This window comes from Chiloscyllium plagiosum, chromosome 17 (genome assembly GCF_004010195.1).
Source record: "Chiloscyllium plagiosum isolate BGI_BamShark_2017 chromosome 17, ASM401019v2, whole genome shotgun sequence".
Classification (NCBI taxonomy): Eukaryota; Metazoa; Chordata; class Chondrichthyes; order Orectolobiformes; family Hemiscylliidae; genus Chiloscyllium; species Chiloscyllium plagiosum.
The window spans coordinates 56514222-56540708 of record NC_057726.1 but is presented as its reverse complement, the minus strand read 5'-3'; the positions used below and the strand labels follow the sequence as shown (position 1 = coordinate 56540708).

General features: G+C 42.9%; 1 protein-coding gene across 3 annotated transcripts in view; it reads left to right on the top strand.

Moving 5' to 3' along the window:
- Positions 1-20956, top strand: part of LOC122558510 (Golgi-associated kinase 1A-like) — a 34085-nt gene extending 13129 nt beyond the window's left edge. For all 3 annotated transcript variants that reach the window (XM_043707177.1, XM_043707180.1, XM_043707178.1), the window contains 3 exons: positions 3957-5321; positions 16180-16253; positions 19989-20956. In XM_043707177.1, coding sequence (XP_043563112.1) covers positions 4269-5321; positions 16180-16253; positions 19989-20193 — 1332 coding nt within the window. In that variant the 5' untranslated portion in view covers positions 3957-4268 and the 3' untranslated portion in view covers positions 20194-20956. The remainder of the gene's footprint in view (positions 1-3956; positions 5322-16179; positions 16254-19988) is intronic.
- Positions 20957-26487: the final 5531 nt, after the last annotated feature.

Here is a 26487-nt window from a genome sequence, read left to right as displayed (position 1 = left end):
GAAAGGTTTTTGAGAGTGGATACAGAGAGAATGTTCCCTCTTGTGGTGAACAGGATAACTAGAGGCTGTCAACATATGATCATCGCCCAGACATCTGACGGTGTAAGCAGGAGAAACTTCTTTACCTGCAGAGTGCTGTCGATGTGAATGTGACTGAGAAAAGTACAGATGTATTAAATTAAAAGCTGGACAAGCATTTGAGAGAAAAGACAATCAATAGTATGATGGTAAATGTAGGTGGTGCATAAAACTGATACAGACTGGATCAGCTGAATTATCTGTTTTTATGCCATGTTAATTGCATTGATACAAGATATTACAAAATTGTATGGATGATACTGACATGTACATGCTATAAAATAGCTTATAAATCACACTGAAATAAATAGCTGCAAAACTACTGAATGATATGGAATACCACAAAACATCACAGACATAAAATGCCTAAACAGTGTTTACATCACACTAATATATAACAGACCTCAAAGCAGTGTGTATCATACTGACATCAAACAGTGTGAAACATAAACTACTTGGCACCAATCAAATCATAAACCTGTTTATTAATCATATCGCTATAAAAGACTGCAAACCATTGTTGACATCACAGGGACATAAAACTGTCAGACCTGTATGTTGTGCTGTACAGCAGCGTAAAGACACTGATAAAGGACAGCACAAATCATAGAATGCACACAATGACATAATTAGCATAAAACAGTAAAAACATCAAAGTAATAAAATGAAAATAATGCAGAAAATACATCAGAGCAATAAAAAAGAACAGCATAATATATCACACAGATGTAAAAACAATGTAAGAGCAGTACATCATGCTGAAAAAAACATAAATCAATGCATACTTCATGCTGTTCAGAAAAGATTTACAAGGATGTTGCCAGGGTTGGAGGGTTTGAGTTAGAGGGAGAGGCTGAACAGGCTGGGGCTGTTTTCCCTGGAGCGTCGGAGGCTGAGGGGTGACCTTATAGAGGTTTATAAAATCATGAGGGGCATGGATAAGGTGAATAGACAAGGTCTTTTCCCTAGGGTGGGGGAGTCCAAAACTAGAGGGCATAGGTTTAGGGTGAGAGGAGAAAGATTTAAAAAGGGACCTAAGGGGCAACATTTTCACACAGAGGGTGGTGCATGAAATGAGCTACCAGAGGAAGGGGTGGAGGCTGCGACAATTACAATATCTAAAAGGCACCTGGATGGGTACATGAATAGGAAGAATTTAGAGGGATATGAGCCAAGTGCTGGCAAATGGGACTAGATTAGTTTAGAATACCTGGTCGACATGGATGGGTTGGACCGAAGGGTCTGTTTCTGTGCTGTACATCTCTATGACTCTATGACTCTATGTGGAGATGCTGGTGTTGGATTGGGGGGGTGGACAAAGCCAGAAGTCACACATCACCAGGTTATAGTCCAAAACGTTTGTTTGAAGTCACAAGCTTTCGAAGACTGCTCCTTAATCAGGTGAGGAAGCCTGATGAAGGATCAGCTCTCTGAAAGCTTATGATTTCAAATCAACCTTTAGACTATAACCTGGTGTCATCTGACTTCTGAATATATACTTCACACTGATATGAAATTCCCTAAACCAGTGTATATACCACTCCTGCATCAAATATCCTAAAGCTATGTTTACAATAGAACAATAAGCCTGTGTCTACATCTCACCAAATGTGTGAAAATGCAAATACATCCCTCTGATATAAAATACCATAAAACTGTGCATAACTGACACTTACAAAATACCACAAAACAATATCTAAATCAAGTTAATGTGAAAGACATGAACATTAGATCAATTTCAACAACGTTAAAAATTTGTACATTATACCACCATAGAATATCATAAAACACATTGAATACATCACACTGATACAGATAACTGCAAAATATTGCATGTATCACAACGATCAAATCGTGTAAAACCATAAATACACTGCACTGACAGCAAACTGGAGTAATATACCTGTTTCCTCCAGGAAAGTCCTACCTTGAGGCTAAGATTTCAGTTTGTGGTCAGAACCTGTCAGCAAATATGATTTATATTGATAGCACACTACTTCGGCTGTCAAGATTGATGATGAGAGGGGATGCAAGAGTTAGCAAATTAAGAGTAGCCTTCGGGTAACTTTGATTTCAGTACAAAGAGAAAGAAGTCTAGCTAGCTAACTGAAAGCTTACAAAATAAAAAATCACACAAAACACCAGTACATAGTCCAACAGGTTTAGTTGGAAGCTCTCAAATAAACCTGTTGAACTGTAACCTGGTGTTTTGTGTGATTTTAAATTTTGTCTACCCAAGTCCAACACCAGCACCTCCAAGTCATGAAAATCTACAAGTCCTCTCTGCTGGACTCACCGACAACCTGCACTGTTTACCTGCATCATGCCACTTCCATTTGAGCTACCCATTGATCAGGTGGCAGGACTAAATACCAGGCACTCTGCTGTTCACCTGAGGTGGTATGTCTGGTATTCAAACCGTCACGACTGAGTTGGGCTGGTCATGGAGCCAGAATATTTGAAAGACATGTGCCGAAGTGAATCCCTCTGCAGAGAGCCTGGGTGTGGAGGTGTACTCTCAAGGGACTTTGAGGAAGCGTTGCAAGAAGACTTTGAAAGCTTCGCTGAGGTGTTTCGTTTAAAGCTCAAGTCACTCAGAATCATACTGGGACCTCCTTCGGAAGCAGCGGCAGAGGAAAAGCACGAGGTTGATGAAACCTTGAGGCAGCAACTTATCTGAATCTCAGTCACCTTGGATATCCAGTCATATTTGCCTCAGGCACAGATTGGCCTGGGTACTTACCCACCAGTACCTCAAACAAGCCCAGTAATGGACATGGACATCTTCACCTTGAAGGACAAACAAGATCAAATATAACAACTTACATCAGACGAAGAGAAACTACTGGGGAAACATTTATACAACATACTGATAGGAAATTCTATAAAATGTAAATATATCACACCAATATAAATGAGTAGAAAAAGTGTATACATCACATTGACATAGATCACCATCTATATTTTACACACAACAAAAATACAGTGAAACAGCATATACATCACACCAGTTTGAAATGGTATGAAACAATGAATACGTCAGGAGAAACTGAGGACTGCAGTTGCTGGAGAAAATGAGGACTGCAGATTCTGATGAAGGGCTTATGCCCAAAACATCGATTTTCCTGCTTCTCGATGCTGTCTGACCTGCTGTGCTTTTCCAGCACCACACTCTCGACAATGAATAAATCACACAGATTGAAAAATGCTGAAAAACAGCACCTAAATCACACTGATATAAAATAGCAGTATATGTTAGACTGAAATGTCATCGAATATTACATTCATCATGTTGGTATCAAATACCATAGAACTATGCATACATCACACTGTTCATGTACATTGCCAGTATAAGGTATGGAGATTAGTTGGCTGGTTAGAGTGTGGTTCTGAAGGACACACACAGTGAGTGTTCAATCCCTGGAGGCATGTCCTGTTACGTTTCTCCATGCTTGATGCTGATTAGCACTCCATAAGCTACATAACTAGTTCCTAACAAAGGGAATCTGTATGGTCACTTGTGGACTATAGCTAATTATTGTCAATGTAAAACGGTGTACACAGCCCATCCATACAGAATGCTTCAAAACATTCATAAAATACATGAAACAGAGCAAGCACCATCATTTGTAAAACAGTTTAGAAATTACACTGACATAAGATACCATAAAACCAAATGTATGCACTGTACGAATTATAATCAGAACATTACACTGATATAAAGTAGATCTGTAAATAATCTTGATGAAAGAGCAAACTCCTCCCTAATGTTAAATTGCTTCATACAGTTTGAAGTTAGATTCACCCGCAATAAATTTAAGGCTGCAATCAGCTTTTGGGGCTTTAATAATATGTCAAGTGAATTTTATCTTTTGCAGTTTTCATCGTCGTCTGAACCCCTTGGTGAGATGTTAACGGCAAGCAGCTCCCAACCATTCATTATTCTATATATAAAAACATCTGAGCTCCTCAACTGGGTCACCGCCTTTAAGAACTCCCAAATATTCATTACTGTACATTGAATGCAGGAGTTAAGTTTAACTAATGAAGAGTGAAATGCAGCAGCAGGCAAAATTATAGAAAGTCTTGACTCTTGAAGGCTTTTTTTTCGAGTGTACTGGAAGAGCTTCAGGCAATTTAAGAAACTGCACCACTTTCTCTATGCCTTTGGGTTACCTGAGAGTGACAAGATGAGGCTGAATAAAAAGAAAGTGCTTTTATTTTTTAGCCTTCTTGGATCTGTGTACCTTCTGCTATATACAAGACAAACCCTGGATGTTCATTCAGCAGCAATGGACAGCAAATCCTATATTCAGGGAACTGAGCAGCTTTATACAAGAACAAGAGAGAACAAGGAAAGTGCTGTCCATCCCAACGTTTTGCAAAGGCAGAGAAAACACAAACGGAAGGATTTTTTTCTTCTGGACTCTGTTCAGATTATGGAGTCAAACCTTGATCAAAAGGCCGCCAAAGCCAGGCCGGTCAGAAAGTCAAAAAGCAAAGATGGTACAAAGTGGTTAGGAGAGGACAATGAAATAGTGGGTGCTCCACGAGATGATGTGGAGACGGACACCACTCAGAAATCAGCCAAAAAGAATAATGTGACTTCCCCAAAGAAACAAGAGGCGAAGAAGGTGAAAGAAGCAAAGAAACCAGCCAAAACATACTTGGAATGTCCTCAGCTTGGCGGGTTGCACCCAAAGAATTTCCTCAGGTGGCCAGCCTTGAAGAAACCCATCACGTGGTTCAGTCAGAGGGACAAGAGACTGGTAAAGCTCCTGGCACAGGGCTTTGTTCAGAAGGTTGACCACTTCACCAGAGGGGAAGAGATGGCCCGTGTTGTTCTGAGCATTGACAGCTCTCATCCTCTGGAGGGCAGCAGAGACCACTGTAGAGCAGGAGTTTGCGGTATTGTGAAGGAGATGACTGACCTGAGGGAAGTCGCTGCTTTTCACCTGGACAGGATTCTGGGCCTCGGCATCAGTCAGCCAGTGGTCACACGACGCCTGCAGTGCCCCCTGCTGCCAGCGAAATACACTGACGGATCTGCCAAGCCAGTCGTGTGGTGGGACCCACAAATCTCTCTACCCCCAGGCACTAGCTTGCACCTGGACACTTACCTTTTCAACGTGGCGCAGTTCCCAAGCATTTTCAGACAGTGCGGCGTACGGCAAGATGAAATATGTTTCAGAGACAACAGCCCAGAACTCAAGAAGCTGAAATTGTTGGACTATTTCTTCCAGGTAATTCAGGGTCAAAGGTACTTTTAGCTTTCCACGACAATGTGCTGATCCAAAACAGGAAGGAAGGTTTGAACTGGGGGGCGGGGGTGCAGAGCATATTTTCCAAATTTTTTCCAGCCAGGTTTTAGAAGTCAGCTTCTTCCAAAAGGCAATTAGGGATAGGCACTAAATGATGGCCCTATCATCCCTGAACACATTTTATAAAGTAATTCAGTCAGAACACAGTTCTCTTGAGCATAGAGGGTCATAAGGTAATCCAGTCTAGGTGTTTAAAATGTTAAAAAGGATTTTATTAGATTGTTAGGGATAAATTATGTCGTCTAATAGGGGAATTAAAAACAAAGAGACATAATCAAACTTGGGCACAACCTACAAGGGAAACAGAAGTTGAGAATCCACTCCTTCATAAATCGATGGACTCTGATATAATTGGAAGTTTAAAGACAGACTTTTTTTATTTTAATTCTTTCATGGAGCCATGGGTGTCACTGGCTGGCCAGCATTTATTGCCCGTCCCTAATTGCCCTTGAGAAGGTGGTGGTGATCTGCTATCTTGGACTGCTGCAGTCCACCTGCTGTGGGAAGGGAATTCTGGGATTTTGATCTAGAAACAGTGAAGGAACATCAATATATTTCCAAGTCAGGATAGTGAGTGGGTTGGCAGGGAACACAGTGAGGGTGATGTTGATTGACTGTTACTAGGTTTCAGGTATATTTAGCAAAAGTAGAAAGTGGAACTGAACTGCAAGATGATGGGGGAGATTTGAAGAGCTGAATGGCCTACTCCAATTCTCTACAATTGTTTTGCTTTCTTTCCGTGTCATTTCCTCTTTGGATTTCCTGAGAATAGAAAACGGGAAGGGGCTCGGGTCTCCTGATCCCACATTCTTCCAAAACCACATTGTGATCCAATGTGAAAGGATCACATTGCACTCACTACAGGGCAGAGTGAGGGCTTCTTGTTATCTCTTCTCCTCATCCTCAACTTCCTGCTGCTCCTCCTCCCATTAGGAGATGTACCACACCCCTTCAAAAGCAGGGAAGGAGATTTCAGGTTCAGGACCTGGATTGACCCGGGGTTATGTCAGGGATGGTATCCTAATGCTTACCAGTGCTGTCCAGCGTCAAAAGTTCACATCTCAGATCCCAGTCTGGCAGTAATAAGAAGAAGCAGCTACACGGAACTGTGCCTCCTTGTGATGGTCAAATGGCTTCTTAGCACTTACAGTCCAGGCTGAGTTGGAAGTGTTGCTGGTCCTGACAAGATGGTCACCAACATGAGCCATCATTTTCCAGGAGAGGGGGGTGATGGAGAAATCATTGAGATGGAGCTGGAAGAAATATCTCCAAGAGACACTGGCTTCACCTTTGAAAGTTGTTGAGAAATGATTACTAACACGCACAATGTGATCAATTAAAATGTTTTTCACCTTTCTGCTTTACTCTCATTTGCTTTCATCCTTCCCTCCCCACCATTCTTTCTTCATCACTCCTCTCCCTTCCTTTTCCTAACCCCTTTCACCATTCTCTCATTCTCTTCCTCTCGCTCTCTCTCTATCAGACTCACCTTCCTCTTTCTCTCTGTCCCCATCTCTTACTTTTCTCTCTTTCCTCATTCTCCCCTCTGCCATTTTTTTTGTAGCACTTCTTCATCTCCTTCAATATCTCTATTTCCTCCTGTTGAGGGTTTACACTGTGAGACTACTTTGGAAGTTAAGGGCCATTACGTATTGTTAGTGAGAACCTGTACTTGCTAATCATGGAAAATGTTACTTCCAAAATAGTTGTTCCAGTTTTTCCTTCAGTTTGACTGTTGTTATGTGGCTCCCAGAATTTGTAACATATTGATCAGCCCAGGATTTATCAATAAGACTTTGCAATCAGCAAGATTTCAGGGATTAATGACAGCACAAATATTTCCAGAGGGTTTTCAAAGATTTCAGATACTTAATCCTGATAATTTTAGTCATTTTAAGGATTTAATACAACTTCAAGCTGAATGAGGTACAATGGCATATTCCAGATATTTGCCAGCCAAATTAAAAATTTTGGACAAATTCTGGGATTTTATCTCCACGGTATCTTCACAAAATGCCCGACAGAACAAGATACCGTGATTATTTTAATGTATTTGACTAACTGGATTTGATTTAATTTGGAAAGGCAAGGGATAGTCAACATAACCTTGTGCATGGGAAACATGTCTCATTAAATTGATTGAGTTTTTTTAAATAGGTGACAAAGATGATTGATGAAGGCAGAGCAGTGACGTGGTCTACGTGGACTTCAGCAAAGCGTTTGACAAGGTTCTACATGGTAGACTGGTTAGTAAGGTTAGATCATATGGGATCTCAGGGCAGCTAGCCAATTAGATACAAAATTAACTTGAAGGTAGGAGGCAGAAAGTGATAGGAGAAGGTTGCTTTTTGGACTGGAATCCTGTGACTAGCGGTGTGTCACAGGGATCAGTGCTGGGTCCACCGCTTTTTGTCATTTATATACATGACTTGGATGTGAATAAAGAAGGTATGGTTAGTAAATTTGCAGTTGACACCAAAATAGGTGGTGTGGTGGACAGTGAAGAAGGTTATCTCAGAGTAAACAGAATCTTGGTCAGGTGGGCCAAAGGACTGAGAAATGGCACTTGGAGGTTAATTTAAGTAAATGTGAGGTAAAGCAAACCAGAGCAGAATTTACATATTTAACGGCTGGGCCCTGGGGCTTGTACATAAATACCTAGGGGTGCAGGTGCATAGTTCCTTTAAAATGGAGCCCCAGGTACATAGGATAGGGAAGAAACCGTTTGGTATGCTCGCCCTTATTGGTCAGAACATTGAGTATAGGAGTTGGGAGATCATGTTGCAGTTGTACCGGACATCGATGAGGCCACTTTTAGAATATTGATTACAATTCTGGTTTCCCTTCTACAGGAACAATGTTGTGAACGTTGAAAGGGTGCAGAAAAATTTATAAGGATATTGCCAAGGTTGGAGAGTCTGAGCTATAGGGAGAGGCTGAATAGGCTGGGGCTGTTTTTCCCTGGAGCGTTAGAGGCTGAGGGGTGACCTTATAGAGGTTTATAAAATCTTGAGGGGCATAGATGGGGTGAATAGCTAAGGTCGTTTTCCTAGGGTGGGGAAATCCAAAGCTAAATAGTTTTACGTTGTGGGGGAAAGATTTAAAAAAGGACCTGAGGGGTAATTTTTTCACACAGAGGGTGGTGCGTGTGTGGAACGAGTTGTCAGAGGAAGTGGTGAAGGCTGGTACAATTACAGCTGTTAAAAGGCATCTAGATGGGTACATGATTAGGAAGGGTTTGGAGGGATATGGATCAAGTGCTGGCAAATGGGACTACGTCAGATAGGAATATCTGGTCATTATGGATGAGTTGGGCCGAAGGGCCTGTTTCTGTGTGATGTAACACTATGACTCCATGCTCGGTGCAAGATTTGGGGTCTGCTAAAATCCACTGGATTACGCACCCTAAGGCCTGATGATGTTGATTGCTGGGAGTGATTGAAAATAGTCTAGCTGCCCCTGCCGTCTGGATCGTGGACACTCAGCCTTCTTTGCTGTAAGGAGGACAATCACAAGCTGACTGGTCTCACTGTATAGGTTAAAGTCCTTAATTCCCAGTATCCCCCTGGTCGATCTCATTTTCACCTTTCCAAATCCCCCACATCATTCATAAAATGTGAGGCGCAGAATTGAATACAGGGCTTCAGTTGAGGCTGAGCCTATGGTTTGTAAATTCTAGTTCTCAAAATCAAAATTTAATGACCAAACCTGACCATTTTCAATAAATACTTTAACAAATAGGAATTAAGTGTTTTGGCTTCCAAGTTCTTGCGTAACATTGTCAATAGACTAACCTACAGGTGGAATTGACTATTCCTGGGTGATACTGAACAGGAGGTGAAGCTGTTTTGAAGCTTTGAAATCCTGTCTAGTTTGTCTCGTGTTCCTCCCTGCTCAGAATTCTTTATGTATTGCTCTCACCTACTGCCTGCACATCTTTCGAAGCTGCAGCATCAATCATTCATGTTCTATTCATGTGACCCCCCCCACCCCTGATCCCACCCCCCCCCCCCCCCCCCCTCCCCAGGTGTCACCAGAAATAGTAGATATTGTGGAAGGAGTATCTTGACTTCAGGAGAGCATTGAGTAAATACATCACACACATCACTTTCAGGCAGGCATAATTCTTTATCTGAGGCGACCAATAAATTGTGGTTGTCAGAACTTGCCTGTTATGTTGGAGAAATATTACTTATTGCAGGCAATTTTCCCACAGATTTACAAGTGAAGTCGCTGGTTTGAAATCATGTTGGCTTACAAGTTGTATTTATGATGGCAAAATCCCCAATATTTTAGTTGATAGGACTTGTTAGCATGGTATTTTTGCTGCTGCTTTTCAAGTCTTCTATTTCTTCAATTTATTCTACTCCTTGCCTCTGCACTACCCAATATTTATCATGTGCTATCTGTCCACAGACCTCCCGAACGTCCATGTACTCTCCATCCCTCGCATTGCCTTTGATGGTTTCTGTTACCTCTTTGAAAAGGCTGATGAGTTTGATTAAATTGGAATTTTCTGGAAGTGAAGGCTATCTTTTTTAATGCTGCTCCCTGGCCACCTCATTTGTTGTGGTGTTTCATGTTGTCAGCAGGAGGCGCTGTTAGTGGCTGTATGCTTGAGCATGGGGCATCAAGTAGTCAGGACCTCAGCATAGAGCTGAGCTGAGCTACTCAGAGTGAGCCCGGTGTCTCTTGAAAGGCGGGGAGGTGGAGATGTCAATTTTGGGCTGAACCTGGTGTTGGAAGTGGTTAGACTGGAGTGTCTGACCTTCAGAAAAAATTGAACAGGGTAAGAGGGGGAGGCCTGACAGTTCTCCAGCTTAGCACTGGAGGCCTTGACGCAGGAAACAGTGGGGATAGTGCAATGACAGTGGAGCAGATAGCCATCACCATTAATACCAGCAGCACTGCAAGAGGTTCAGTGATAAGTACTGGAGGTGATTGAGAACATGTTCAAATATCATATCCTACACCACAATCACTAGCTTCACACACTGTTCAGTTCTGCACTGCCCTTTATATCATTCACTGACATTCAGGATGTCACCTCATTCTCATACACTTGGTGCAGTTGCAAGTCTCAAACCCACACTCACAGCTCGGTCCACATGCATTGCCAGCTATTCAGCAACAGCAGCCTCATCGGCCAAACGCATGGCTGTGCCCTCAATGACACTCTCTTGCACGGAAAACGGGAGGCAGCAGCAGCTACACCAGTGGGTGACAGGCATGTCGTGTAGGAGATGTTGCTGACCAGTACTGGCAACTGTTGTGACTGAGGCTATCATTCAGGCCAAAGGTGACGTTATGTTCCTAACTAATATTTGAGCTTCTCGTATCCTACTTGGTCTGTGCCCACTGTCTCTGCTGATTTATAATCTGTCCGTGCTGTCAGCTTCACTCTTAGATTTCCTCTCACCGCTCCCTTATCCTTGTACCTTTATCCTGTCAGATATCCACAAACTGCAGCCCAACGGCTATAATCAAACAGAACAAGATGGAAGAGGAGGGAAACGGTGCTAGAGAAGGGCCACTGTCACTCATTCTCACAGCAACAGCCATCAATCTTAGAATCACACATAGGTTACAGAATAGAAGGAGCCTAGTCAGCTCATTATTTCTATGCAGCTCACTCTGTCTTCCTCCCCCATTGTTTCCCCAGAACCCTGCAGTTTATTTTCTCCTCAGATAATTATCCATTTCTCTTTGGAAAGCCATGATTAGATCTGCCTTCACGGCACTCTCTGGCAGCAGTGCATTCTCGATCCTAATGACTTGCTGCACAAAATTCACTGCATTTGCCAATCACCATGAAATGTTTGCTCAGCTCAGACACTGACATCCTATTTTAAAGGCTGTATCTTACAGGCGGATTCTGTCTACAGTGAGAGTGGTCTACAGGCAGGGCACAGTCAAGGAAGGAATAGATGCCAGCTCACTGGAGGGTGAGGTTGCAATCACGTGTGTCCAGAAGAGGAAGTCTATGAGATGGCCTAAGATCAAGGCTGACGTTATGTGCATTCTTGGCCTGCTCAACAGCCTGCAGTTCATTGTCAACATCAGCCTGAGAGCAGAGCCAAGAGCTTATTCTGCCTAGAGTGAAACTGATGAACAATACCATTCCCACATAATGCAGCGTCTGGTGGCTGATGCTTCAGAATCCATTGTAGCTCAAGCAGAAGGTACTCAATGTCTGAGTACTACAGGAGAAGCTCAGGCTGGCTGCGCTGGTTCAGCTGGTTGCTCTGAATACTCAGACTGCTAACATACATACTGTGGATAGCAGTGTTCAATAGGATTTGTAAAGGTTTCACAGTATTCCATTTGGAGGGATATGGGCCAGGAGCAGGCAAGTGGGCTAGTTTAGTTCGGCACGGACTGGTTGGACCAGTGGCTCTATTTCCATGCTCTATGACTATGGAATATGTTGTTGATCTGGAGTCCTCCTAAAGTGGTTGGTGATCTCCTTAAGTAGATCTAGTGGGATCCTCCCGCATTTGACGGCCTGTATAGCGTGGAAACTTGAGGGAGAGCCTGGTGACCTACATGGCGGAAGAAGTAACAGCCTTTGCATTTGGCTTGACAATGCATTGGAACTAATGTGGAATCGCATTAGACAATCTGATTGAAACATTGATATTAGATTTAAATGTCGTGACCACAGGTACAAAATGTTGGTGACTTTAAATGAATCCAAGTCCTGGAACTAATTACAGCTTGTAATGCACAATTGCAAATGTTTATAGAAACAAAATGTTTATGGTTAAAAAAGGAATCAGGCATTTAAACAATGTGAAATTGGCTCCTCTCCAACAGCCTTTGATGCTAGACAATCGTCTCTCCATGCTCTAATATGGTAGAACAGTAGGGGCCAAGTATTCCCAGAAGGATGGTTTTGTTATTCCTGCTTTAGTGCTTTATTTTCTCCCATGCTTCACATAATCTGGCCGCACAGACGTCTGCTCCAAAATGACAATGTGTGTGACGAAGATTAGTCACCATTTTCTTACAATAGTTTTCCAAATGGCCAGAAAGGTCAGAGTGCATGGGATCCAAGGTAAATGGCACATTGGACGCAAATTAGAGTCATTGAGTCATTGAGCTGTACAGCACAGAAACAGACCCTTTGGTCCAACTCGTCCATGCCAACCAGATATCCTAAATTAATCTAGTCCCATTTACCAGCACCTGGCCCATATCCCTCCAAACCCTTCCTATTCATATACCCATCCAGATGCCTTTTAAATATTATAATTGTACCAGCCTCCACCACTTCCTCTGGCAGCTCATTACATACATGTACACCCTCTGTGTGAAAAGTTGTCCCTTTTAAATCTTTCCCCTCTCACGTTAAACCTATCCTCTCTAGTTCTGGACTCACCCACCCCAGGGAAAAGACCTTAGCTATTCACCCTATCCATGCCCCCGCATGATTTTATAAACCTCTATAAAGTCACCCCTCAGCCTCCGTCGCTCCAAGGAAAACAGCCCCAGCCTATTCAGCCTCTCGCTGTAGCTCAAACCATCCAATCCTGGCAAATCCTTGCAATTCTTTTCTGAACCCTTTCAAGATTCATAACATCCTTCTGATAGCTTTTGTGTAGCTCATTCATGGGATGTTTGTGTCTCTGGCTGAGGCCAGCGTTTATTCCCCTTGACCTGGACGGTTTGCTCAGCCATTCAGGGAGTACTCAACCACGTTGCTGTATGTCTGGAGGTCAGAAAAGGTATTTATGACAGCCAAGAATAATCATCAATAGATTAACTATTTATTCCAGATTTTATTTTCAATTCAAATTCTTCGAACTGCTATGAAGTCATTTGAACCCATGTCTCTGGAACATTGGTCAGGGTTTCTGGATTATGAGTCAGGTGATATTATCATTATGCCCTTGAGACCAAGAGATGGGAAGCAGACTGTGATGGTACAGGGATGTTTCAATGACTTGGACGCCTGTTTCCAATCGGGGCACGGTGCTGGGGACTCTTGCTGTTTGTGGTGTACATTAATGAATTGGACTGAAAGGTAAAGGGTCAGACAGGAAGATTAGGTCAGACTCGAAAATTTGTAGGATGGTAAATAGTGATGAGGATAACTGTCATCTGCAAGAGAACATCAATTAACTGGTCAGGTGGCAAATAGAATTCATTGGAAACATATGAGGTAATACACTTAGGGAGGATGAACAAAGCAAGGGATTGCACTTTGAATGGTAGGACTTTACAAAGTCCCGAAGACCATAGGGACCTTGGTATATATATCTGTAGTTCCCTGAAGGTAGCAGGGCAGGTAGTTAAGGTGGTTAAGTAGACATAAAGGAATACTTGCTTTATTAGTCAAGGCATGGAATACAGAGTAAAGGAGGTCATGCTGCAACTTTATAAAAATGCTGGTTAAGCCACAACTGGGGTATCATGTACAATTCTGGTCACCACATTGTAGGAATGATGTGTTACTACTCGAGGGGATTTACCAGGACATTGCCTGGGCTGCAGGATCTATGCTACGAGGAGAGATTGGATAAGCCGGATTGTTTGCTTTGGAGCAGCAAAGGTTGAGAGAGGAGGCGATGGAGATTATGAGGGACATAGACAGGGTGGATGGGAAGGCACTTTCTCCATTAGTAAAATGGGACAATAACAATGGGCTTGCATGTAAGGTAAGCGGTAGAGGCTGGGAGAAGAGCTGAGAAGACATTTTTTTCACTCAGAGGGTGGTGGAAATCTGGAACACATTGCCTGTTAGGGTAGTTGAGCCAGAAGCTCTCATAACATCGAGGCAGTATTTAGATATTCACCTGCATTGCCATAGGCTCCCAGAGCCAAGAGCTGGAAAGTGGGATTAGTGTAGCTGGATGTTTGTTAATCCATGTGTTAATGATGGGCCAAGTGATCCTCCTTAATTTACAACTCACCACTGCCTAGTGAGTAATTCGCCTTGCTGCTCGACAAAAGAATAAAAAATGGAGCCAGGATTTTCTGACATCAAGATGGGCCTGGCAAGTCTTTTTCATAGAATCAATGAATCCTTTTTTTGTCCAATTCTACCACAAATCTCACTGTAGATTCCATTGCTCAGACTCCTTAAGGATTCTGCCCATAATCTTTATCCTAAATTACTTAGTTACTCAGATCTCCACCTTTAATTATTGATGTTACAGTGACTTCACACTAGTGAGATAATTATCTCTGCCTTGTACTAAAACAAAAGTCAACAGGAAGACTTTGCTGCAGCCACTCTAATATACTCTTGGCTTCCTGATCCATGGTCACAACACCATCTTGGATCAACCAGATTCCGCAAAAATCCAAGCCATATTTCTCAGTCAAGTCTATGGTATGAGCAAGTTGCGCCAACATCCTGCATTCCAGGCCAACTTCAATGGGAAGGACCAAGGATTGATTTATGAACCTTGAGTTCATAGTACGTAATGACTCCCAAAACTCATGCAAATAAAGTCCATATCCATAAAATTAATGCAGATGGGGAATCAAACAGCGGGAAGCTTACACCATTACTCCAGAGCTGTCTTTATTAATCATAAGTAGTGAAATAGTCAATGATGTAAACATCATTTGATTTGTGAGGAGGAAAAAGATCTCCGGTTTTAGTCCAACAGATTGTATGGTGAACCACTGCATTGTTCAGACTGGTGCAGACATTAATCACAATGTTCTCACAATGCAATCTTGAGTTGTCAGTCTATGCCCGCCTGATCCTGTCAACTGATAAGAGGCAGCATTGATGATGCACTCGAAGAAGGCCCACAGCCCTCAATACCCAGCTGCAGGTAGGCCATCTAGAGGTCATGAGAGATGATATTGAGACTGTGAGATACTTTTTTGAGATAAACACATTTTCGCATTCGACAATGTCAGAGCATTCACATAAAGGAACCACACACGGTATATTTTATGCATTGTAGCATTTTTACCCGCTTCTCAGTGTGAGCTTCCATGCTTGCCAACAGTGCCTGCAACAATTCCAGTTTCTTTTTTAAAACAAGTAACAATTTGATGACTTCACAGAATTTAAAACAAAAGTGTTGAACACAAAAGTAATGGCCTTACTCCCAATGGTTGGCATTAAGCTGCTTTCAGCTCCCTGCTGGGTCATTACTTTAGCTGTAATGTCCTAAAAGCTAGTTTGAATACTTATGAGGACTGTATCTCATTACAATTGCATTACTTAAACTGGTCTGCTCTTGGCAAAGTGGTATTGAGCCAAATCGCGAGCAGCGAACCCCACAGAACAATTTAACAAAAAACACGGCTCTAATACACCATCTTTTACACAGAATAGCAAATCTACAACATTGTTTCTATCTGAGTTGGACAGCAGCAAGCTCACAGATAGTCTCCTTCAGTTTTGTGGCTCCATTTCTACAACAGGATGTGGCATCTCTTAATGAAACATTGAAAGATATGTTACACAAAGGAAGATTGAATAACAGTGTACCAAAGGCCCCATGTATACGAGTTATCAGGCTGAAGTGTTAACTCTTTCCCTCTGCACATGCTAAGTGCCTCAGTATGTAATTAGGGATTTGAACTCATACCTGTTCAGTCACAGTTTCTTGGTATTTTTGTAATAAAGGCAAAATGCTGTGGATGCAGATAGTATTCTGAAACAAGCTCACAGAACACTGGGAAACTTCAACAGATCTAAGGGAGAGAAACAGAGTTAACATTTTGAGTCAGAACTGGTAATTTTCTGTGGTTTTAGCAGTGATATATATTTATTGAATTCATTTGAAACTTTTATTCCTTTTTTCCCCAGGACATGGAGATGATTTTGACCAGCTTTGGCAAGGGCGGGGACAGACGTACAATTAATTTTAATGATTTAGATTGGTAAGTGCACAGAACATTAGATTAGATTACATTAGATTACATTACAGTGTGGAAACAGGCCCTTCGGCCCAACAAGTCCACACCGACCCGCCGAAGCGCAACCCACCCATACCCCTACATTTACCCCTTACCCAACACTACAGGCAATTTAGCATGGCCAATTCACCTGACCTGCACATCTTTGGACTGTGGGAGGAAACCGGAGCACCCGGAGGAAACCCACGCAGACACGGGGAGAATGTGCAAACTCCACACAGTCAGTCGCCTGAGGCGGGAATTGAACCCGGGTCTCTGGCGCTGCGAGGCAGCAGTGCTAACCACTGTGCCACCATGCCGATTCTGTCCATTATTGCTGCAGAGGGATTGGTAAATCCGTGCCCATCAGTTTCTGGTTTCTAAACATTACAGCTCACAAGGAACTCTGGGCTGGCCCCTCACCACTGCAAAAGCTAGTCATAGAGTTGTAGAGATGTACAGCACAGAACAGACCCTTTGGTCCAACTCGTCCATGCCAACAAGATATCATAAATTAATCATGGAAACAGGCCCTTCAGCCCAACACATCCACACTAACCCTTCGAAGAGTATATCACCCAAACCCATTACTCTACATTTACCCCTAACTAATGCACCTAACCTAGGTATCCTTGAACACTATGGGCAATTTAGCATGGTCAATTCACCTAATCTGCACATCTTTGGATTGTGGGAGGAAACCGGAGCAGCCGGAGGAAACCCCCACAGATACGGGGAGAATGTGCAAACTCCACACAGACAGTTGCCCAAGGCTGGAACCGAACCCGGTCCCTGTGAGGCAACAATACTAACCACTGAGCCACCGTGTCAGCTAATCTAATCATAGTTGCCAGCATTTGGCCCACATCACTCTAAATCCTTCCTATTCATATACCCATCAAGGTGCCATTTAAATGTTATAATTGTACCAGCTTCCACCACTTCCTCTGGCAGCTCATTCCATACACGCACCACCCTCTGTGTGAAAAGGTTGCTCCTTATGTCCTTTTTAAATCTTTCCCCTCTCACCCTAAACCTATGCCCTCTAGATTTAGACTCCCCACCCCAGGGAAAAGACCATGTCTATTCACCTTATCCATGCCCCTCATGATTTTATAAACCTCAATAAAATCACCCCTCAGCCTCAGACGCTCCAGGGAAAACAGCCCCAGCCTATTCTGCCTCTCCCAAAAGCTCAAACCCTCCAATCCTGGGAAAACCCTTGCAAATCTTTTCAGAACCCTTTACACTTTGTTTAAAAGTGTAAAGGTTTGATAGTGAATCAGCAATCCCGGTTTTTATTTCTAGTCAAATCAATGGGGAGGGATGTAAAACAGACTGCTGACTCACTATCACCTGTTCTATACTGTCACAAATATCTTACTCCCTTGGGTCCGCCTGAAAAATAGCACTTTCCTCGGAATCTCAAGAATACTGCATTTGCGATCTCTATCCGGGTATGCTTGAGGATGAATTGTTCTTGAGGTGGTCAAGAAATAATTAAATAAATAAACATATGATACAATTCATTAACATGTAGCTAGTTTCTCACCCTGCTCTTTTAATCTAGCTGTGTTGGAGAAGGGCTGGTGGGTGGAGGAAAAAGTGGAGATTTTGGAAATCCGAAAGGAAGTCTGAAACTGCTGGAAACAGGAAGTCGGCCGAATACTGAGGGACTAAAAAGGCAGCTCTACTGTTTCAGTCTAATAGCCTTCCACTCGAATTCTGATTAACATTGCCTTCCTCCCTCTTACAAATGCTGCCAGAGCTGATAGGTTCTGGCAGTTTCTCTTCTTGCAGCAGGCTAAAAGTGAAGGAATCCTCTAGCCCATAGAGCTTTGGAAGTTCAGTCATTGAGTAAGGTCAAGACAGAGATTGTCAAATTTCTGGTTACCAGTGACAGCAAGGGGAATGGGGAATATGCTGTTGAGGTTAATTATCAGCCATGACCTAGAATGGCAAAGCAGGTTCGAAGGGCTGAATGGTCTGTGTCCTATGTCCTGTGTTCCTAACTCAACTAAAGTGACACTGAAATAAAAATTGCTGGAGAAACTCAGCAGGTCTGGCAGCATCTGTCCAGAGAAAGCAGAGTCAATGTTGACTCCAAAAAAGGTCTGAAGGAGGATCACTGGACCTGAAGCAGTCACTGTGCTTTCTCTAAAGAGATGATGCCAGACCTGCTGAGTTTCTCCAGTAATATCATCCATTGCTCTTAAAAGTGGAGCTGGAAAAGACAGTGGAGCTTTTACCAACCGGAAAAGAATGGGAAATCGTATAATCTGTGCTCTCAGCGTGTATTTTACTTTGCTGTGCTACAATGGGGAGGGCTGGATTTGAAAGCTCAGAATTCTCGGAGAAACATAGCAAAACAGAAAGTAGGTTGAGTGGAAATGAAGTTATCCTCCTCTCTCTATTATGTAAATCCAGGTTATTATAACATTGAATAATTAAAATCTCTCTGATAGTTTTCCCTGACTAAAATAGAAAATGAATTCCCTGCATCTGAGAGAACAAGCATGGGCTGTTTATGGTGGGAACTTAAAGCTATAATATTCACATAGTGAAATCTCACCGTACTGTTCACAAGCTATAATTGGCTGATGGTGTTAAATGCTTTTTGGAAAGATCAGAAAGCTATGGGAAGGAACTTGTGGATTCCTCAGGGATGGGCAGTGCTGTAGATGACTATCTGTGCTGCCTGCATTGCTTCCGTCAGTCTTAATCTGTACAGTGCTGCTTCGGCCATGCTAGCAGCAGAGCAGACTGATACCTGTCCTGTAGAATTCAGGTACGTGATTGACTTTCACCTCCTCTATGGGTAAACCTGGTTTTCAAAAGTCTTAGAATCCCTACAGTGTGAAAACAGGCCCTGGAGCCCAACAAGTCCACACTGACTCTCCAAAGAGTATCCCACCTAAACCCATTCCCCATTACTCTACTTTCACCCCTGACTAATGCACCTAACCTACACCTCCCTGAACACTATGGGCAATTTAGCTTGGTCAGTTCACACAACCTGCACATCTTCAGACTGTGGGAAGAAACCGGAGCACCCGGAGGAAATCCACACAGACACAAGGAGAATGTGCAAACTCCACACAGAGAGTCGTCAGAGGCTGGAATCAAACCCTAGTCCCTGGTATTGCCAGGCAGCAGTGCTAACCACTGAACCACCGTGCCTAAAGTGAACGACATTTGTTTCCATTAATAGTTTTAACCGTTGTGTTCAAATTTCTCCAAGCCTGCCTATCTTTGTAGTCAAGTCTACAATACCCTAAGACCTTTGCATGCCTCCAACTCTAGCCTCTTGTAAATGCTTCATTTTCCTCGTCCCTTCAGACAGCCAGGTAGCGCTCTGTGCAAATATTTTCCAAATTTCTCTCTCTCTTTCCCCTTGTGTCTGCTCCTTTACAATTCTGCTATAAACTTACCTGACAGAGTCATATCATGATTATGGTGCAGCAAGCGGCCCATTGGGCCTGCATCATAGTTTTTCATTTCTCTTTTGACTTCTTTTTTGACCAAGCTCAGTTCTTTGACTCAGCAACAGCCTTTTGTCTGGGGCCTGTCTGAGAAACGCCGGTTGCGGGTGGGGGAAGGGTGAGCGTATTTAACTATGTCAAAGGTACTATACTAATATAAGTTGTGATTGTAGTGGCTCTTGTGCCTCAGTTGGCATATTTTTAAAAAAAACATGCAATGTACTTTCGTTGGCTTTAGGTTACCTCCGAACACCCTGAAGATAATTGCCTCACAGTGTCTGCCTGAGATGCTCTTACGTTCATTGCATAAAGACCAAGAATACTGGCAAAGTCAAGAACCAAGCTCCCTATTGAAACTGGCGGACAAAGTTCATAAAAGAGCGCAGGCTTTGTTAAAGTACATCCAAGAACACCAGGCAAGACTTAAAAAGAGACTGATCTGAAGTTCAACTAAAAGATACATGCCTGAGCCCTTGGTTAAATAATAGATGCAGTAAAGTAGCAATCTCACTGGTAAATAGGATTCATTTTATCTTCATGGGAAAAATCCAGCAAATGCCACCAGCATGAAAAAGTTTCAATCAATTCTCAGCAAATTGAATAAAGTGTTCCTGGGAGAGATACTGGTTGACAGGCACAGAGTCAGAGCACGAAGCCTAAAGGTGGCTTTTGTCATTATTCTGGAGAGGCAGACATGGCTGAGATACTGTTCGACCTAATCATTCCCTTGAGTGGATGAATAGGAAGATGCTCTAGTGTGAAGGAGAGATTGGAATGAGAAGATTTTCACCAATGGAATAACCTCCTCATTCACATGAACCAGGGTAACATGCAGGTCCTCTGACATCACTGGGCTGGTTACCAGCTGAAGAAAAAATACCTTGTAACTCCAAATCTCTTATCAAAACGGAAAATATTGTTGACTGATAACAGTTGTTATCACTTATTTGTGAGTAAAGATGATGTGAAATCTACCACAATAAAGATATGCTGCTCAATCTCCTTCCTCACAGAATTCCAGCTCCCACAATATTCAAATATAATTGTTTCTATTAGTTTAATGGTAGTTTAAAATCCCAGTGAGGCAAATCCCAGGGAAACTACCACAAAATTAAAGGAGATAGGAAGCATATTTCTGCTGATGGGTGAGTTCAGAACCAGAGGACACAGTTTAAAAATAAGGGGTAGGCCATTTAGAACAGAGTTGAGGAGAAACTTCTTCACCCAGAGAGTGATGGATATATGGAATGCTCTGACCTAGAAGGCAGTGGAGGCTAAATCTCTGATACTTTCAAGAAAGAGATGGATAGAGCTCTTAAAGATAGTGGAAGAGTTATGGGGATAAGGCAGGAACAGGATACTGATTGTGGATGATCAGCCATGATCATAATGAATGGTAGTGCTGGCTCGAAGGGCTGAATGGCCTACTCCTGTACCAATTGTCTATTGTCTATTATCTATTGTCTAAAATTGTCCAATTGAGATAACTAATGCTACCCCATGTGACCCGGTTTGCCTCCAAGTATGATCTATGTCAAAAAAAAGTCAAACAGTAAATATGTCCAGTTCGGAGGAAGGGTCACTCGACCCAACATGTTAACTCTGATTTCTCTCCACAGATACTGCCAGGCCTGCTGAGCTTTTCCAGCAACTTCTGTTTTTGTTTCTGATTTACAGCACCCGCAGTTCTTTCAGTTTTCATTTAGTAAATATGTCCACATTATTCAAATTGTTCAGGACTTAGCTCCAGAAATAAACCTCACAAGAGACACTTACACACATTCAACTAAGCTAGAGTTTCCAGTGAAGAATTTTGACTTATCTGAAATGTGATTCAATGGGATTTGCAATTTTGCCTTGGGAATGGCTGACAACGTCAATACAATCAGAATATTGTAACATTTGCATTTGACTCCATAATTTACCTCTATGCATCGTTTTCCTTACGAAACATTTGCTTTCTTGTTTTATTTGATCTCAATGGAAAGGGGTGTGCATCTCCGCCATAAACTCCCAAAGATTAGCTTTGAATAATTGCAGCCTGGTTACTTAACAATCAGACTTTGTGCCCTTTAATGCTTATATAAAAAAACCATCAAGTCAGTCAGACCTGTAAGTGACCTTGATTACTAACTTCTAGAATGCAAACGATTACATCTTAAAGCAACTCACAAACAGTTTTGTGGCAGAATAATGTATCGCCTGTGACTGGGTATAATAATGTAAGCCAAAATGTAAAACTGGCTGCTATTACACAATAGTCAGTTTTGTGAAAATGCTGCTGATTGATGTCTACTTTAGCATTCCTTTGCTTATATAACAGCTGAGTGTCTGACTTATCGCAGACAGTACCATACCGTGATAGAGTTTCACACCAAGGCTTGATAAACATGAAGACTGACACTTGTGTAGTACAGAGAGGGCGTTACACTGACAGAGGTACCATCTTTCAGATGTTATAGAGGCCCCACGTGGACAGAAAAGATCCCATGACACTACATCAAAGAGAAGCACAGGTGTTCTCCCCAGTGCTAGGTCAATACTTATCCCTTGATCAGCAACTAAAAATAAAGATTAACTGGTCATGACGACATTGCCATTTGTGGGGACTTGCTGTGCCTAAGTTGGCTGCTATGTTTCTTATTTTACAGCAGTGACTGCTCTTCAAAAGTACTTCATTATCTGTGAAGTGTTTTGGCCTGTCCTGTAGTCGTGAAACATGCTGTATAAATGCAGATGCTATCTGAAAGTTGGTACCAGTCTGGAATATTCGTTCTATGTTTGAAGTGATAGATTCTGGGGTGCCTGCACATTCTACTGCTCACTCTGCTCAGCATAATGACACCAGTTTCACCCCGTTCACTGTAATCCACACACCAGACTATCATCCTGTCTGGCCTGGTGAGTAGCACTGATACATGGAGCTGAAACTTACTAGAAATTGGCTGAGCATAAATTTCATGGAGCGTTCCAGGCCTAATGGGTTTATTTTGTGCAATCAACCTAAGACAGTCTCTTGAATGACTTACCTGCTCCACTGGTGCCCCAATCATCCTACGCTCCTCCCTACGCCCAATTCGCCCTCTTGGAGGTACTCGTCACTGCTGGGGTATCCTGAATTTCTGGCACCAGCCCTGTATTGTTCCCCCAGTCAACAGCTGGTAGTCTGAAGTTGCCTTACACCATTTGTGACTTTTACCCCAAACGTAGAAGGGGAATGTTAGTGCCCTGCTTTGCAGACAAAGTGTCCTCTTCCCTCAGGACTAGCTGAGAAGGCCACACCAGTCCCTGCCAGTCTGATCTGAGGTTGTCATCTGAAGGAGCACCCAGCGATTTAACAAGAACACCAGTGAATGTTTCTCTGCCGCCAGGGTAAGTGCTGTCATCCTCAGTGCAATACCTCACACCCAATCAATGTCTGCTACTGTATCCAACTCATACCAAGGCCCATGCCCTACCACTCTCACTGTTGCATGCAATGACTTCCCTCATTCGAGCTCACCTATACAACCCCTCCACACTACTAGCTCTGCATGGTCACCATGCCACTTCCTCACTTACCTGGGATCTGGCAAACTGTCCTCACAGCATCATTCCATTGAAAGGTGTCAGGGCACTCCAAATGTTGCATGCAGGTGCAGAATTGCATGGTAAATGAATCAGGGAGGTGCTATGATGATGCAGTGAGGTTTGTAAGTGTCTGATGTCAATGCCTGTGGATGGGATCATGTGTGATTGACCATGGAGTATGCCCTGAGGTCTGATGCCAGGTGTCCAAGATGGAGGTCTGGAGGACACCTGGAATCACCAGGACTCACTGTGTCTTTCACATTAGGTTGTCCAATTTCAGTCAGTGAGTGGATGAATGGGATAACACGTACTAATGAGTTTAGTTTAAGTAATAATGAGCGTGATAATGAATCATAAAGCAATAGGCCTCTCAATGCCTCACTAGTCAGAATTTTGTCTCCCTGTTTAACAATTGGTTGGAAAATGGCTTTTAGCATTGAGAAAGTTCTCACTGGACACCTCACCCAATTTTCCCAATGTTCTCACCATGCACCCACATCATCGAGAGGCTGGGGAGGTTCTGCCTATAGTGTCTGTACAGCCCAAGTCTATAAGACTTCAACTTAATGTTTCATGCAGTCTGAAGGTTCTGGATTCAAACCTCAATTCGGAGGTGTTTAGCAAATAATCTACTCCTGTTCTGTCAGAGTTGACAGATGGTGATGTCACTGGCCTAGTAAGCCAGAGGCCGAAGCGAATGTTAAGACCATGAAGAGCAAAAGTAGGCCATTCAGCCCATTATGTCCACTCTGCCATTCAATGATATCACCGCTGATCTCATAATCCTCAACTCCACTTTCCTTCCTTTGGTTCTGGGTGCAAATCCCACAGATGGTGGAATTTAAGCTCAGTGAATTAACGAATCCAGAATTGAAAGCTGTCATAACTAACCATTGTAAAAGTCCATCCAGGTCACCATGTCATTTAGGGAGGGAAGCCTGCCATCAGTAGCCTGTCTGACCTACTTGTGACACAGCAATCTGATTGACCCTTAACTGCTCCTTGAAACAGTCCAACAAACTGTTCAGTTTTACCAAAATGCTACGTAATTTCAAAAGGGAAATCAATCTAGCCAAGTGATTCAATAAGACAGCTCACCATCACCTTCTTAGCAGCAACATGGAATGGGCAATAAATGCTGGCCCAGAGAGTGATGCCCTATCCCATGAACAAATGAAAAAAGGAAGCATTGATCTAGGCACCAGACTTGGTTGGCAAACACAGGCATGTCGATCCTGCAAAGTCTTCTTTCCTAACATCTAGGGACTACTGCCAAAATTGGGAAAGCAAAACAAAACAGAGGAAGTAGCTGTTGTTAGACAGAGCTAATCAATCCTATGCCCAACAGATGAGGTCTAGGTTCTGCAGGCCTGCCAGCTACAGTCGTTTATTTGCTGGCCAGATAAGCAACTCAATGGAGCAGAGCAGTCTCCAGAAATATCCCCATCCTCAAATATGGGGGAGATGAGCACATCAATGCAAAAGACAAGGCTGAAGAATTCTCATCAATCTTCACTAAGAAGAGCTGAGTGGATGAGATCTCAGCGGTCAGCATCAATATTTCAGTAAAGGATAGGTTTTACAGAATGATCATAATGATAATGCAAGAAGTCATTGAGCTCAACTTGACTGTACTGGTGTTGATGAACTTTCCCTGTGACCCTATTCCCTTCCAATTTGTTTTATATCCCTTGTTTTTTGAACTCCTTTCAAAATAAGGAGTTTTCTACACCCTATTAACCTTTTGTGGAGAAGCATCCCATTACCTAGAAGCCCTCAGTTCAAGGCTTTCCTTTCCCCTTCCTCATTAGTTCCTTTAGTGCGAATCCTGAAAATCTACCCCGTTTTTTCCATTTGAGTATCAGTGGAAACTGTCATTCACTGTTCACTCACAGTAAAGTCTCCAGGTTTTGCTTACCCTGTTACTAAGTGCTCCTCTTTCGGCACCACACATATTCACCACCTTACTATGGCTCCAAGCTTCACAGGAAATATTGTCCCTGCATCTACTTCATTACCCAGTCTTCTTCTCTCCTCTGTGATCCTCTCTACCTAAATTCCCTCTCTTCCCCTCAACTACCCAGTATTGCGTTCTCCTCCATGATGCTTGCTAGCTAGTCTTCTCTGTCTCAGACTCTTAGTCTCCCTCTCTCTGCCCATCTTTTCCAGTTTGGCTCTTGTCTTGAACTCTTCCAGCCCTCATTCCCTAGTCTTCCCTCCTCTGAATAAGCCAAACTTTATCTCAAGAAGTTTGGAATATAAAAGCAGCAACATGCTTCTGAGACTTTGTAAAGGTCTAGTTAGGCCCCATTTAGAATACAGTGTCCAAATTTGGACACCACACCTCAGGAAGGACATAGTGGCGCTGGAGCGTGTCCAGAGGAGATTGTATTCGTTAGAGTTTAGAAGGTTGAGGGGAGATCTAATAGAAACTTACAAGATAATGCATGACTTATAAAGGGCGGACACTGGGAAGTTATTTCTGTTAGGCAGGAGACTAGAACCTGTGGACACAGCCATAGAAATAGAGGGGGTCAATTTAGAATGGAAATGAGGAGACATTTCTTCAGCAAGAGAATGATGGGCCTGTGGAATTCAGTGGAGGCCGGGACGTTGGGTGTCTTCAAGGCAGAGATTGATAAATTCTTGATCTCGCAAGGAATTTAGGACTTCGGGGACAGCGTGGTTAAGTGGAATTGAAATGCCCATCAGCCATGATTAAATGGTGGAGTGGACTCGATGAGCTGAATGGCCTTGCTTCCACTCCTATGTCTTACAGTCTTATGGTCTTAAAGAGACTCCTCTTTGTCATCTCCCTCTTTGTCATCTCCCTCTTTCTCCAACTCCCCATTCCCCTTCAGTAGACTCCATTTCCTAGTCTCCCTCTCCACAATTCCCATTCCTCCTGCATTGCTGTCTGTACCTGATCCCGGTTCCTCAGTGGGATCCCATTTTGTACTCTCCTCTGCGCTCTTCCCCCTGGCTTTGTCACAACTGCTGTTGGAAGTATTTGTTAGTAAAATCTAGAATTGAAAACGAAGCTCAGCAATGGTGACCATGAAAGCATTGTCAATTCTTACTTAAAAACAAAAGTTATCATGTTGGCTAATGTCATCTGAGGAAGGAAATCTGCTATACTCACCTTGCCTGGTTTAGATGTGACTCCA